The sequence below is a fragment of the Xenopus tropicalis genome, chromosome 5 (genome assembly GCF_000004195.4).
Source record: "Xenopus tropicalis strain Nigerian chromosome 5, UCB_Xtro_10.0, whole genome shotgun sequence".
NCBI lineage: Eukaryota > Metazoa > Chordata > Amphibia > Anura > Pipidae > Xenopus > Xenopus tropicalis.
Genome location: NC_030681.2, coordinates 32,251,051 through 32,263,280, shown reverse-complemented (window position 1 = coordinate 32,263,280; position 12,230 = coordinate 32,251,051). Strand labels below are relative to the sequence as shown.

The window sequence follows — 12,230 nt, the reverse complement described above, 5'->3', positions numbered from 1 at the left end:
CCCCACATTAGTGCCTTGTTTGCCTGTATGCCCCTTGATTTCAGTATTAAGTATTTCAGTGTAGGCTGTTTATTTAATATATTAGTTCAAATGTTCAAGCAATATATTTCAGTAAGATGCTAAGCTCTGCAGAGCCGTGGGACCCTGAAAACCCCTCAGGGAGTTGAATTTGGCATGCGGTCCCCCAATTGAACCTCCTCTACTCTAAAATATGTATATATATATATATCACTTGGAATTGTCCTTGCCTGGCAGAAATGGGCCATAAAGGGACAAATACACTTCCTAGCTGTTAGTATTACCTGTAGGAAGACTTAACTATTAATTGCATAGTTGATTATTAGCACAGTAATTATTTACAATGCACATTATAGCAATATAGCAGTGCAGCAACTACACAGTAGGAAAGCCACAGAGGAAAGTTCCACTACAATGCTGAGCGCTAGCTGTTGGCTTAGGGCAGGTCACACACACTATGTATACAGCAGGGAATTCAGCTGCTCTGCCTGGATATAAATGGACCTTGCCCTCTTTTGCTTGCTGTGTATTACGAGGGCAGCTCTTGATCTTTGGACTTCATAACCAGTCAGTCTTCTCTCCTGTTCCTCTGCTATTTTTTATTGCCAAGAACTGTTGCAGTTGGAGCCATCGCCACTTGTGCCCAGCACACAGAATGGAGCGCTGTGACAGAGGAGAGAGAAATCACTGCAGCCATTATTTATGTGCCACGCAGGGTCACCATGCATGTTCAGCACATCACATTAGCCGGAGGAGATAAGCACAGCCCTAGCAAAGTGCCATTTTGTACGCTGCAGTGCACACAGCTTTCTGCTTCCATACCTTTATAAATGGAGAGGGTGTAAATCCCATGTAATACCTGCAAGACACCTTTAGTGCTTATTACAATAGAGCAAGGGTGTCATGGTGGAGCCCATGCATGGTTTCACAAATTGAGATTTAAATCCTCTGTTAGCAGAGGATACTGTGAATTCTAGCTCAATGACTGGTTATTTAAGTTTGGGGTTCCAACGGTCCTTATTTATTCTTCTGACCACCCCCCCCTGCCGTTGGCAAATTAGCACTGCAATTTAAAAATCTAGCAGTGATAATCAGCAAATTCAAAAAACCTAAATGGTGAATGGCTGCTAAATTCACAAATACAGAATTCAAATACTAAGATTTTGTATTAGGTAATTTTATGTGTCCCTTTTGTTTCTGCAGTTTTCAGGCTTGGTCTTTACAATTTTAGCTGGTTGCGAAGGCCTGTAAAACAAGCAACCAGTCAGTGACTGGAATGGCATATATGCAGGAAGGAGGAAGGGGGGGTGTAATGCTATTTTAAAAAAAATGTATCTCAGTCTGGTTGCTAGGCTCATAAATCATAGCATCAGATACCAGTATAGATTACAGTTAAATAGAAAGGCAAACTACTGGTCTGTGCCATGGTTAGAGTTACTAGAGGACCACACCACTGAATCCCCCTATTAAAAGTAATTTATGATTTTTACCTTTCTGGGGGCCAACGATACATTGTCTTTTGGCCCTGCCCTAAACTGGGCATAGAAACCTCATTACTATCTCATCTGAGCTACTAGAAACTGCACTAAGCTTGCTTTGCCAGTGGTCAAGTCTTTATGGCATATTCTCCACTTCAGTTGCAAATGTATGTACATATGTACTTAGAATATATTAATACAAACGGGGGGTTGTTAAAATAATAATAGATAAATACAACAAAAGTATAACAATAAATACAAGGTACAGTTGCAATAAGTTAAGAGTCAAAGATACAAGAGGATGGAGGTCCCTGCCCCATAGAGCTTTTAATCTAAATACAGTGTCACCCCTTATTGAAAGTCTAAAACTACATTTAGGATTTTAATGAAATTATATTTAGCAAAAGTTGTCATAATGTCACCATAGGTATGCCACATCCAGGGTTAAGCCAAGCAGGGCACCTTGTTCTATATAGGGAATTGGGTCTGCTCCTTCTAACAACGTGTACTTGAATAGACCAATACCAATGTGGAGCTGAAATTCCAACTGTCCCCTTGAGTAGCCGTCTAGAATGCTACCGTTATTACTTGCAAATGCATAGTCAAAGCAGGACTGTAGCTGGCTGCTCTGCATATTTACTGAAGTGCAGCCAAATATAATGTCTCAGTAATCAGAATATTCACCAAGCAAAGCTCCTGTATCCCTGTTATTCTATAATCTAATAAACTATCTGAAGCTGTATTTCACACCAATGTAGTATCTTGCCCTTACGGGAATCTGGCATAGACTTGTATCTACTGAGCGAAGGCTACAATGATACAGCAACTGAAATGTACACAGTGAGAAGTCATAAGGGTTAAATAATGTTGAACTCCAGCTGAGAAACTATACCCAAAATATTCCCTCAGTTAGTGAGTACAGGTATGGGACCCGTTATCCAGAATGCTTGGGACCTGGGGTTTCCTGGATAAGGGGTCTTTCCATAATTTGGATCTCCTATCTTAAGTCTGCTAAAAAAAATATTTAAATAGTAATAACCCTATAGGATTGTTTGGCTCCAATAAGGATAAATTATATCTTAGCTGGGATCAAGTACAAGGCACTGTTTAATTATTACAAAGCAAAAGTAAATCATTTTTAAAAATGTGAATTATTTGATTAAAATGGAGTCTATGGGAGATAACCTTTCTGTAATTTGGAACTTTCTGGATAATGGGTCCAATACCTGTATTTCACCGACGTTCACAGCGTGGCACAGGATGGCAACCCTTACATGCACCGAGTGGCACAGTTCTAACTGGCTCGCTTGCACCCCTCCTTTTGTTGAAATTGAATGTACACCTTGTTAATTGCAGTGACCCACCAACCATACCCCACTATTGGCAGGGTACCAAGCACCATACAGTGTCCTGCCATAACTATCTAATGGCAGGAACAGCAGGGCAATGTGCTTTGCCATCTATAGTCAGGAAAGCATTCTGTCACATAAGCAATTATCTGCTTGTAACTCAGTTTATAAGGAGACATATGATATAAACCTGAACATCTGCAGTGGGGCCTTGTTTTCCGTTGCTCTATCTCCATAGTCCCAGCCAATGAATCTCTATATGCTAGTCATGCTGTCATATCACAGAACTTAATCGCCCATGGAGGCCAATTTGCTGTTATGTAGGACAAGGCTTTCTTGCTGTACACCATGGTAGCCTGAGAAGTTCTTATGCCATTCTAGCTAGTGCTGAACTACACCAATAAGCAACCTCTAAAATCTCTTACGCATTATACACTTACTTGGGAGGCACTTTTTTTCTAGCCCTGCTTTTCCACATGTACATCACAATCGTTAGAATCCAGAATATTCCAGAATATTATTTCTGCCAGTGTATAAAGAGGCGACGACAAAACAAATGATTATTGGGTTTCAACCCCCCCCCCCCCCCCAATAACATGCTAAAACATTACTTTCTGATTCGAAATCAGAGTAGCCATGCAGTAAAGGGGTCTCCACCAGGCAGCTGCTGAGCCTATTTGCTTTAGTGACACATGCATGGGCGTACCAAGCTTTAGTGCAATAGTCTGGCACTACACTTTGCCCATTAATGCCTTCTCTTAGTACTGTCTGCCAGATATAGCCCAGGGCCAAATCAGTCAAACAAGACTACAGCAAGTCTAGTTTTAGATTAACTCTTTTAGCCTAGCTGCTCATTTTGCTGCAGAAGAGGATTCTGATACAAATATTAACTTTCTGTTCATACAATTTGGAATTTACTTAAATATAAAATTTTAAGTTATTTTGACTGTTTCATTTGTTGCAGTCCAAATAACCGCATCTTCAACCGATATCTGATTAGGGCTGTCAGATATTGATAAGGAAGCTTGGAAAATCCCATTGGACAAGGCATATGTGGGGGAAAAGGTGATCCTCAACTGCCAGGTCCTCAGAGGACCCCTATGTGGCAGGCAGTTCAAGGATCATAATAATCTTGCCCAGGTAGCCAAATCAAGCAAAGACTTAAGGTGGCCATACATGGACAAATTAAAGCTCCATATTCGAGTCCTTTAGACTGATTTGGCAGCTTTTCCGCCATGTATGGGGCCCCCTGACCTATATCTGGCTGAAAATCGTCAATGTGTCGATTAGGCAGGTTTGATTTTCCCCAACGAATAGGGAACTGCATCATCTCCTTGATTTGGTCCTTGGTTCAAGGGTCCCTATGCCCACTGTGTTAATTTGATCGTTTGGCCCTATGACCTAGGGACAAGGCCAAACAATCGTATTAGCCGGATATCACCCACCCTAGGTGAGATAAAACAAGATAAACCTCTCTCACCTTGACTCACGACCTTCACTGATCTGTCACAAGCCTCAGCCCTCTGACTCATACAAATAAAAGTCATTTATGGGGGAATGCAAGAAAAGTTGCTCGAGGTCTAGTAACCAATAACAACCAGTCAGAGCTTTGGACAAGTTTGATCAATGCAAACTTTGTGACTTTTACTACAAACCCCATATACAGATTTTTTTAGTTCAACCATATTATATTTCTATATAATATTAAAGGCATCAAATAAAAGATTTTGCACAAACGGCATGTTATCGATCCCACAAATATTTGTATAATACAAGGAATTCTTCCAATATTACGACATCAGGCGACACAGTTACTTTCGAAAGCGATACCCTTATATAGTTCTTCAAGGTCTCAAATTTGGTCATGCCCCCTTCTTCTTAGAACACAATACAGATATATAAAAACAAATGGTCAGACTCCCTTCAGCCCATAATAAAATAAATAATAAATGAAAACCTAGACATAGCAATCACTCTGCTATAATTCAGGAGCCACCGGGTCAGCGTACAAGCATTCCTCTATAACCTTACCTTAATCAGCCTTTGGGCTGAGGTGTTTCAGCCCCCCCACCCCCAACGGGCAAAACATCATTCAGAAATCTATAGTCTAACATGACGAACTGTACAGTAGTATACTGCATCTAACCTAAAGGTGACCGGTTATTGCAGCGTGCTTATGAAAAATTCAGAGAGCAGAGGAGCCCTGGTTCCTGTGCAACCATGCAGAATTATATTTGATGGCAGTTCAGTATTAAAGGGAAAGTGCATTGCTCTTTGTTATAACTTAACATCTCAGGCTACTGGATCATAGCCTATGAAGATGATTCTGCAGCTTGGCAAGTTCATTCAAAAGCATCTTCATTTATTTGCTGATCTTTAATATGGTATCAACATGCACAAATCCCCTTTCCTCGTGAGGATCAACATGAATGCAGAATCCAGCATCCTTAACTCCCTACCAGCCTAAACTCTTTTCAAGTCTACCCATCGACTCACAGTAGCAGCCAATAAAAGAGTCCCCTCTCAGTGCCTGTGGGTCAGGCGAGGGGGGGAGGAGGTCATTTGGGTAGAGACAATTGAATACAGCAGCTGTACTCCTCTATGAGGCTGCATTCAGTAGCAATAAACGACTGGATACTCAGGAACATAAATTCAGATGCCACTCTTTTATGAAACCGATTAGAAATGTGTCAGGCGCTAGTAACTGATGGAAAGCAGAAAATGTAAACAGCAAAATAGGATCAGTCCATTGAATGTGTATAATAAATACATATACAGCTTCTTGGATAACCGGCCACTAGCCCCAGGAGCGCAATAAACACATTCCTTGTTATACAAGAGTTCTTACTTTACCTTTAGGTCAGTTACAACATTACAATATTGTAATTAAAGTCATTACATGAGCTGCAAAGTGTATGAGGGGCTGCACAAACAATAAAATATTAGAGGGGGAAAAAAATAGTTGAGCAAGGCAATTTTATCCCTTGTTATAGTAAAATAATGTCTGCTGTTAACCTCTTTGCTGCCAGGGAGGCCTATATTCCACTGCAAGTCCATCTGGTGCAAAGCAGGTTAAACACACAGCAGCTCTTTAGCTTGTATGCCTTTGTGAAAAGATAATCACAATAATGAAAATAAGCGTTCCAGCATTATCATGTGACAGCTCCAAGAAATGTTAAAAACACACAGATAAAATCCATTTGAAACAGAAAGTTGATGATATGTAGCATCAGCATCTCGTGCATGACACAGACCTATGAAAGGCTAAATCGGCTGCAGCACGGTGCCAGAGCAAGACTACACGACTACCCTCTGGAGACAAAGGTCCAGGAAAACATTGTTGATTCCTGACCATCTGTCTCCAGCTGCAGATACCTACTCCCTGCATCTCCCAACATGTGCTAGGGCTCCAGTCAGGATGGGCTTTCCTTCCATTTACTGCTCAGGGTGAGGGAATTTCCTCTGCGTGGGAGGCTGCAGAATGGGTCCAATCGCTCAGACTGAAGGTAATGCACTAATGTGCTCATGGACATGGACCTTTATGGCTGTATTAGCCCTCTTTTGGGTGACAGAATGACCTGCAGCAGGGTGGCCATGCTGCCACAGAGCATAGCAAACCAGCAAACACTTGAATGGGGGGGGAGATCCTTTAATGCCATGCATGCACCTTTTCATTGCCATGGGGTTAAGAAGGATTTATATACATTTGCAGCAATAAAGGCCCCGTCTCAGAGCCAATACTAGTATGAACAGCCAACTACACACACACAAAGCAACAGATAAGAAAGTTTCACATTCCATTGGCCTGAAAAGAGAAAGTAACAATAAAACTAGGCATCAGCTGCTGTCACCATGGAAAGATCCTGCAGACATAATTCCTGGGCAAGTCAGGGTGCCCTTGGGCATGTGTGGGACCCCTAAGAGCCGGCATGCAGGCAGTCACTGGCAGTGAGTACAACGGCTGTCACTTGGAGTAGTAGCAGCTCTCTGTGACAAACCCTTGTTGTTTAAATCCCCCATGCACACCACTCCCCCATGCACACCACTGACCCGCTGAGAAGCCACTTAACACCCACTTCTAGCAACACAAGACCACAATTTCCAGATGCACTACAAATCCCAGCATGCTCTCCCTGCTCAGAAACCAACAGGTTGAAGACCCCGGTAGAGTTTGCCCATGGAGTGCCAGGGTAATACTGCAACACTACCAAGTTCTATAAACAAGCACAATAAATAATAAAGCTGTGGGTGCTGGTGGCTGCTGTCCCAGTGGAAAAGCAGTGGGCTCCCCGGTGCCAGGGCATGGGCTGCAGGAACTTTTCCTCTCCTGTACCAGTGCCAGCCCAGGGACTGTGCCAGTCAGGGTGCCCACACGCCTGCCATTCATCTCAGGCGCAAGAAGAGTTTGTACCCGGACACACAGGAGAACATATAGATATATATATATATAGAGAGAGAGATATATACACACACACACACAACACAAGGGTTGAGAGAAACTTACCCCATGCACTTGCACCTGAGGTCTAACGCATCAGGGACGCCCCCCTCCCACTACTGTAGCAGCAGCTCCATATGTCGGTCCGGCTGCGCGATTAAACCAGTGCCTGTGCCTGGCCGGGAAGGAGAAGCATTATACAATGGAGGAGGTGGGGAGAGAGAAGAGAAAAAAAATCCCCACTGTGAGGCTGCCTGTGCTCCCAGCACTTGCCATGAAATCAAATGACGTGAGGAGAAGCTCTCGCAAGCTCCTTGCCCTGTGGCTCACGTCAAAGCTCCGCCCCTGTCCCTGGCAGCTCTCCCCTCCTCTATCACTGTCTTTCCTCCCTCCCTCCTTCCTTCGCTGCCTTCTCCCTTCCCCCTCTCCTCCCCCTTCCTGCTCTCATAGGCAGCTCTGGGCTCCGGCTGGAGGGTCCGAGCAGCTGCTCGCAGCACACACCGAGTGCCTAGGGTATGGCAGGGAGAGCAGTTGTACAGGGCCACCAGTCTCTCAGGGGCCCCTTGGGGGGAATAGTGTAACCACTGTTAGATATTTTACTGTTTAACCTGCCGCTGCGCCTCTTCAGCACTGTATTATAGTTGCAGTTCAGCAACACCGAGAGAGCTTGGCAAGTTAGAGGTTCATATACTCCTTTAATAATGTTCTCTTTTATCAGAGCGCTAGCCAATATGCAGCACTTGGGGCTATTTAATCTTATACTTGGGCCTCAGAGAGTGACCTGCGGGATGGCCTGTCCTTTCTTACACCATAAATTTCCCTATAGTCTGTTCACCTCATTCTGGGAGGAAATGGCTACTGGTAGGGAGGCTTCTCTATATCACTTGCATGTGATCAGTGCCAGTGTGTTGCTGCTGGATAGTATGGTGGCTGTGGGGTGTAGTCATCATGGGAGTCCGCAGACAATTTTCTTGGGGTGGGGGCAAAGTCATCAAGCAAAAACAACCTGTTTTTCTAGACTAAGCCTGGATACAATAACTTGGTACCAAGTTTGTATGAAATCAGTGTATTGGCAAAGCCCATAAAGTTGCTCACAACTTACATAATTGTATAACTAGAGGGGCTATTTAGGTAGACATTATAAATCGTGAAAATCTGCTGCAGGTAGTGCTGCAAAAAATTTTTTGGCCACGTTCACTTTGCCAACACACCCCTAAATACTACACCAATTTTACCAAAACCTACCTCAGACATGCCAGTATAAATAAGTAAAATAGATAATTGGCATTTTAACCTCAGACATGCCAGTATAATTATTACAGATAATAGATAATATGCATATAACACCCAGATGAGCATATGTTTACCCAAGACAAGACAGTGTAATCACTAATTAAATTGATCACTGTAGAAAGAGCACTGAAAATGGCCAAAAGTTTCCAACTGGTATCTGCTTGTCAGAAGTAAAATTGCCCAGTGCCTTTTGGGCCCTGCTGTACTCACTCTGGGGTCCTACCCCCCATGACAGTGAGCTGTAGAATTGCGTAGGGAGGGTATCTTCACATGGCTTAAACTTCATGAGAATACGAGTAGTCTAGAAAGCTGTATAAGGGGAATGCAGGCACAGCTCCTCCCTACTTGATTCTGTGAGGTATGCCAAATCCCTTGCCCCTATATACAGACACTGCTGGTCTGTCACGACCACTGGCTATACACAGACCAATAAAATATTTTTTCTACGAGTTTTGATGAATAGTTGTATAGACATTCATGACTAATATCTTTGTACCATGAATACAGATTGGTTTGTCCATTGGACGTGTTTGAGAATTGCATCTGTGAATGCTTCATGTTGGTCAGTTTATGAGGAAACAAAAAGAGCCGCAACTCCTTCACTTCTTGTTCTTCCAGGCATTTGGCTGTTGACTGGAATGGACAGAACATTAGATGTGTATGGCCACTCGTATTGGTATCTGCAGGGCCATAACTAAGGGCAGGCAACAGAAGCACATGCCTCCAGCACAGTTGGGGTGGGCACAACTGAGAAGAGAGTAATCTACCTGGACCTGGGGGCACTGGCAAGCAGCAGCACACCATAGATTCCCATGGCAGTAAAAAGCGGTTCCTGGTAACTTTAAGAGGTGAAATTCAAATTTTTTAATCTGAATTTTGGCTTTTTCTCTAGCTGTGCAGCCCCCCTAGACCCTCTCCGATGCTAAAAAAAAGTAGGGTGGATGGTATCTGCTAGGCTGCCTCATGGTGGCACTGAGTGCCGAATTGACCCTAACTGGATGAATCCTTAGGACAGTGCAGTGAGGATCAAGAACTGAGGAGAGGTCCATGCGGACCATAGGGTGGTGAGGCACCATCACTACTACACTATTTAGCCACGCTCAGGGTATCCATCTATTTGGTTTGCAGGCTGACTGGTCAGTTAGCAGAGTATATGGCCATTTAAAGGTCACATATAATTGTAAAATTGTTCCCCCGGAAGTGTGTGTAAGGTTGCCACCTTTTATGCATGGTGGGGGGACTGGCAAGGAGCGGAGTTTAAACATCAGAGGCAAGGTGGGTGCCATTAGGAGGCGGGACAATGATGTTTAGTAGGTGGGTTTGTCAGGGTGCAGGACTATGAAATGGCGATTGGTTGGAGGCAGGCCAAGTCGGCAGTGCGCCCAAGGCGACCCAGCTGGACACCTCGCCCCAACCGCTTCCACCATGCACACACGGAGACGCAGGTTTTGTACAGGTAGTAAGTGCCTGGAAATGAAGAGTCGGGGTAAGGGATACCGGATAAGAGGTGGCAACAGAGGTACCTGCCTAGCGCCCCTTTACTGTTGCGCCCAAGCAAGTGCCTCTTCTGTCTACCCCTAGTTCTGGTCCTGTTGGTCATTGCCTGCTTGCTGCATCATCCTCTTCATAGTCTTCTCCAAATTTTAAATTTAGGAAATCCAGACAGGCAGTTTTTGCCAGGCAGCCCTTCCTAGACAGGCAGTTTTTACCCAGATGCTCCCTATCAGCGCTATGCTGCCCCAAGTAAAAACAACATGATGTGACTTGTGTGCACAGGGGAAGGGGTTGTAACCGGTAGAGTTTAGAGGTGTTTGCAACTGGGGTGGGGGGCCCCGAGGTGGCAACCCCGGTGTGCTCCAAAGACACCACACACTGACACTGTACATGTGCATAATGAGGCCCTTATTAAGCACATGTGCATGACAAAATATGGGTGCCTGCACCAGGAACTCCTGGGTTCATAGCTGCAAGATTTATGCATTTAAGATGCATTTTTACTGCATTTTTTGCTTTTGCTTTTTTATTACCAGTGCTTGTATTAAAGGAGAAGGAAAGGTTAAATAATTGAGGGGTGCTAAAATGTTTGGCATCCCCAATGATTCTAATTGCTTCCTTGATACCCGGGGTGTTATATATATATATATATATATGCAATATAAAATGCATATACAGTATATATGTATTTGCATATATATATTATTGATTAAAATAGTTTTTGCGTTCTAGGGGCACAAGTGCAAGTCAGTCTGCTAAAGGGACACATGGAAAAGGTAAAAAAAGATTGTGGTGCCATGATACAAAATTTTCTGCGCAAGGAACTAAAGTTACAAGAGTACAGTAACTAAAGACAGCCATACATGGGCCAACCATGCATGATATGCAATCACTCAGCCATTCACAGTATGGCCACCTTCCTATTGTTCCTTTTAGAGACTGGTCAGCAGGAAGTGAGGAGAAGCTTCACCTCCTCATGAATATCGTTCTTGATTGATGGACTAGCATACACATAGTCAAAAATGTATGAAAATTTATTGGTACAGTACAGGTATGGCCAGCTTTAAAATCTCTTCATGGGTCTTAATGGGCTGGCTACCTGCCTGGTTGTGTTATCTTGGAAGTGTCTGTTGATCTTATCCATCCCTTATCCCTTGCTCTGACTTTTTATCAGGGAGAAATCTGTAATTAAGAACATTTTTAAAGACATGACAGTTTTTTTTAAAACTTTTTCATCTATCCCCATCTGTGGTCATCATCATCATCATTTATTTATATAGCGCCAGCAAATTACGCAGTGCTTCACAATACATTTAAACAAACAGGGATCTTAAAAAGTTCAACAAACAAGGGTATACAGAGTAACAATAGGATCAGCGGGCCCTTCTCACAAGAGCTTACAATTTACAGGTCCAGCATTGGTTTAGGTCCCACCATTAGCTCATCCAGATTCCAGATTATAAAAACATTTGGGAGGTGGATAGCCAAACACATCCCTGAAGTCACACAAGCAAAGACTTTAGAAGAGGCTTTGGTTCCCTATCAGGTCCACCTAGCTGCTGATTGGTTCCTATTCTCCGCTGGCTCCCCTGTACAGCCTGGGAAAAGAGTCAGCAGGAAGTGTAACAAATGGACTAATAGGATTTTGGGGGAACTTTATAATTCAGTCTGAAACATTTCTTTTTTAAGTATATTCCTATATTTAGAGAAGTGTAATGCACTGGCACATTCTTGTTTTTCACACAGTATGTCTCTTTTAAAGTTAGCTAGAACATTCTTGTATCAGCCTTTCAGCAATAGCTCCAAGAACATTCGGGACAGCAAGTAATCACCCCAAATTTAAACCTAACTGACCTTCAAACTGGGCCCCCAATGATATCTATGAGAGGAAATTGGTGTTTTAACCCTAACATAGCTTCCAGCTAGGAACCCTAGGAGCCACTTCCATCAGGGGGCGACCACTGCTGTAAAGGAATTGTAATGATATTAAGTACATGGGCAATTTACAGCCAACTCAACTAGAGATGCTCGGCATCCATGATTTGGTTTAAGATTTAGCTAACTCTCAGCACTTTTGAAGGTTCTGGAATCCAAAGCACTTGGCTGAACTAAATCTAAGTCATGAACTTTAAGCATTGGGCAACTGAAGGCATATAATTT

At 43.3% G+C, this 12,230-nt stretch overlaps 1 protein-coding gene across 6 annotated transcripts in view; it reads right to left on the bottom strand.

Moving 5' to 3' along the window:
- Positions 1–7,656, bottom strand: part of sertad2 (SERTA domain containing 2) — a 52,308-nt gene extending 44,652 nt beyond the window's left edge. For 4 of the 6 annotated variants that reach the window (XM_031902022.1, XM_004914712.4, XM_031902021.1 and 1 more), the window contains exon 1: positions 7,350–7,655. Coding sequence is in view for 2 of the 6 variants with exons in the window: in XM_031902021.1 (XP_031757881.1) it covers positions 7,350–7,354 (5 nt within the window). In the remaining 4 variants the exon portion in view is untranslated. Of the gene's footprint in view, positions 1–7,349 lie in introns of all 6 variants that reach the window. The other 2 variants (XM_004914713.4, XM_002939316.5) reach the window with 1 other exon arrangement.
- Positions 7,657–12,230: the final 4,574 nt, after the last annotated feature.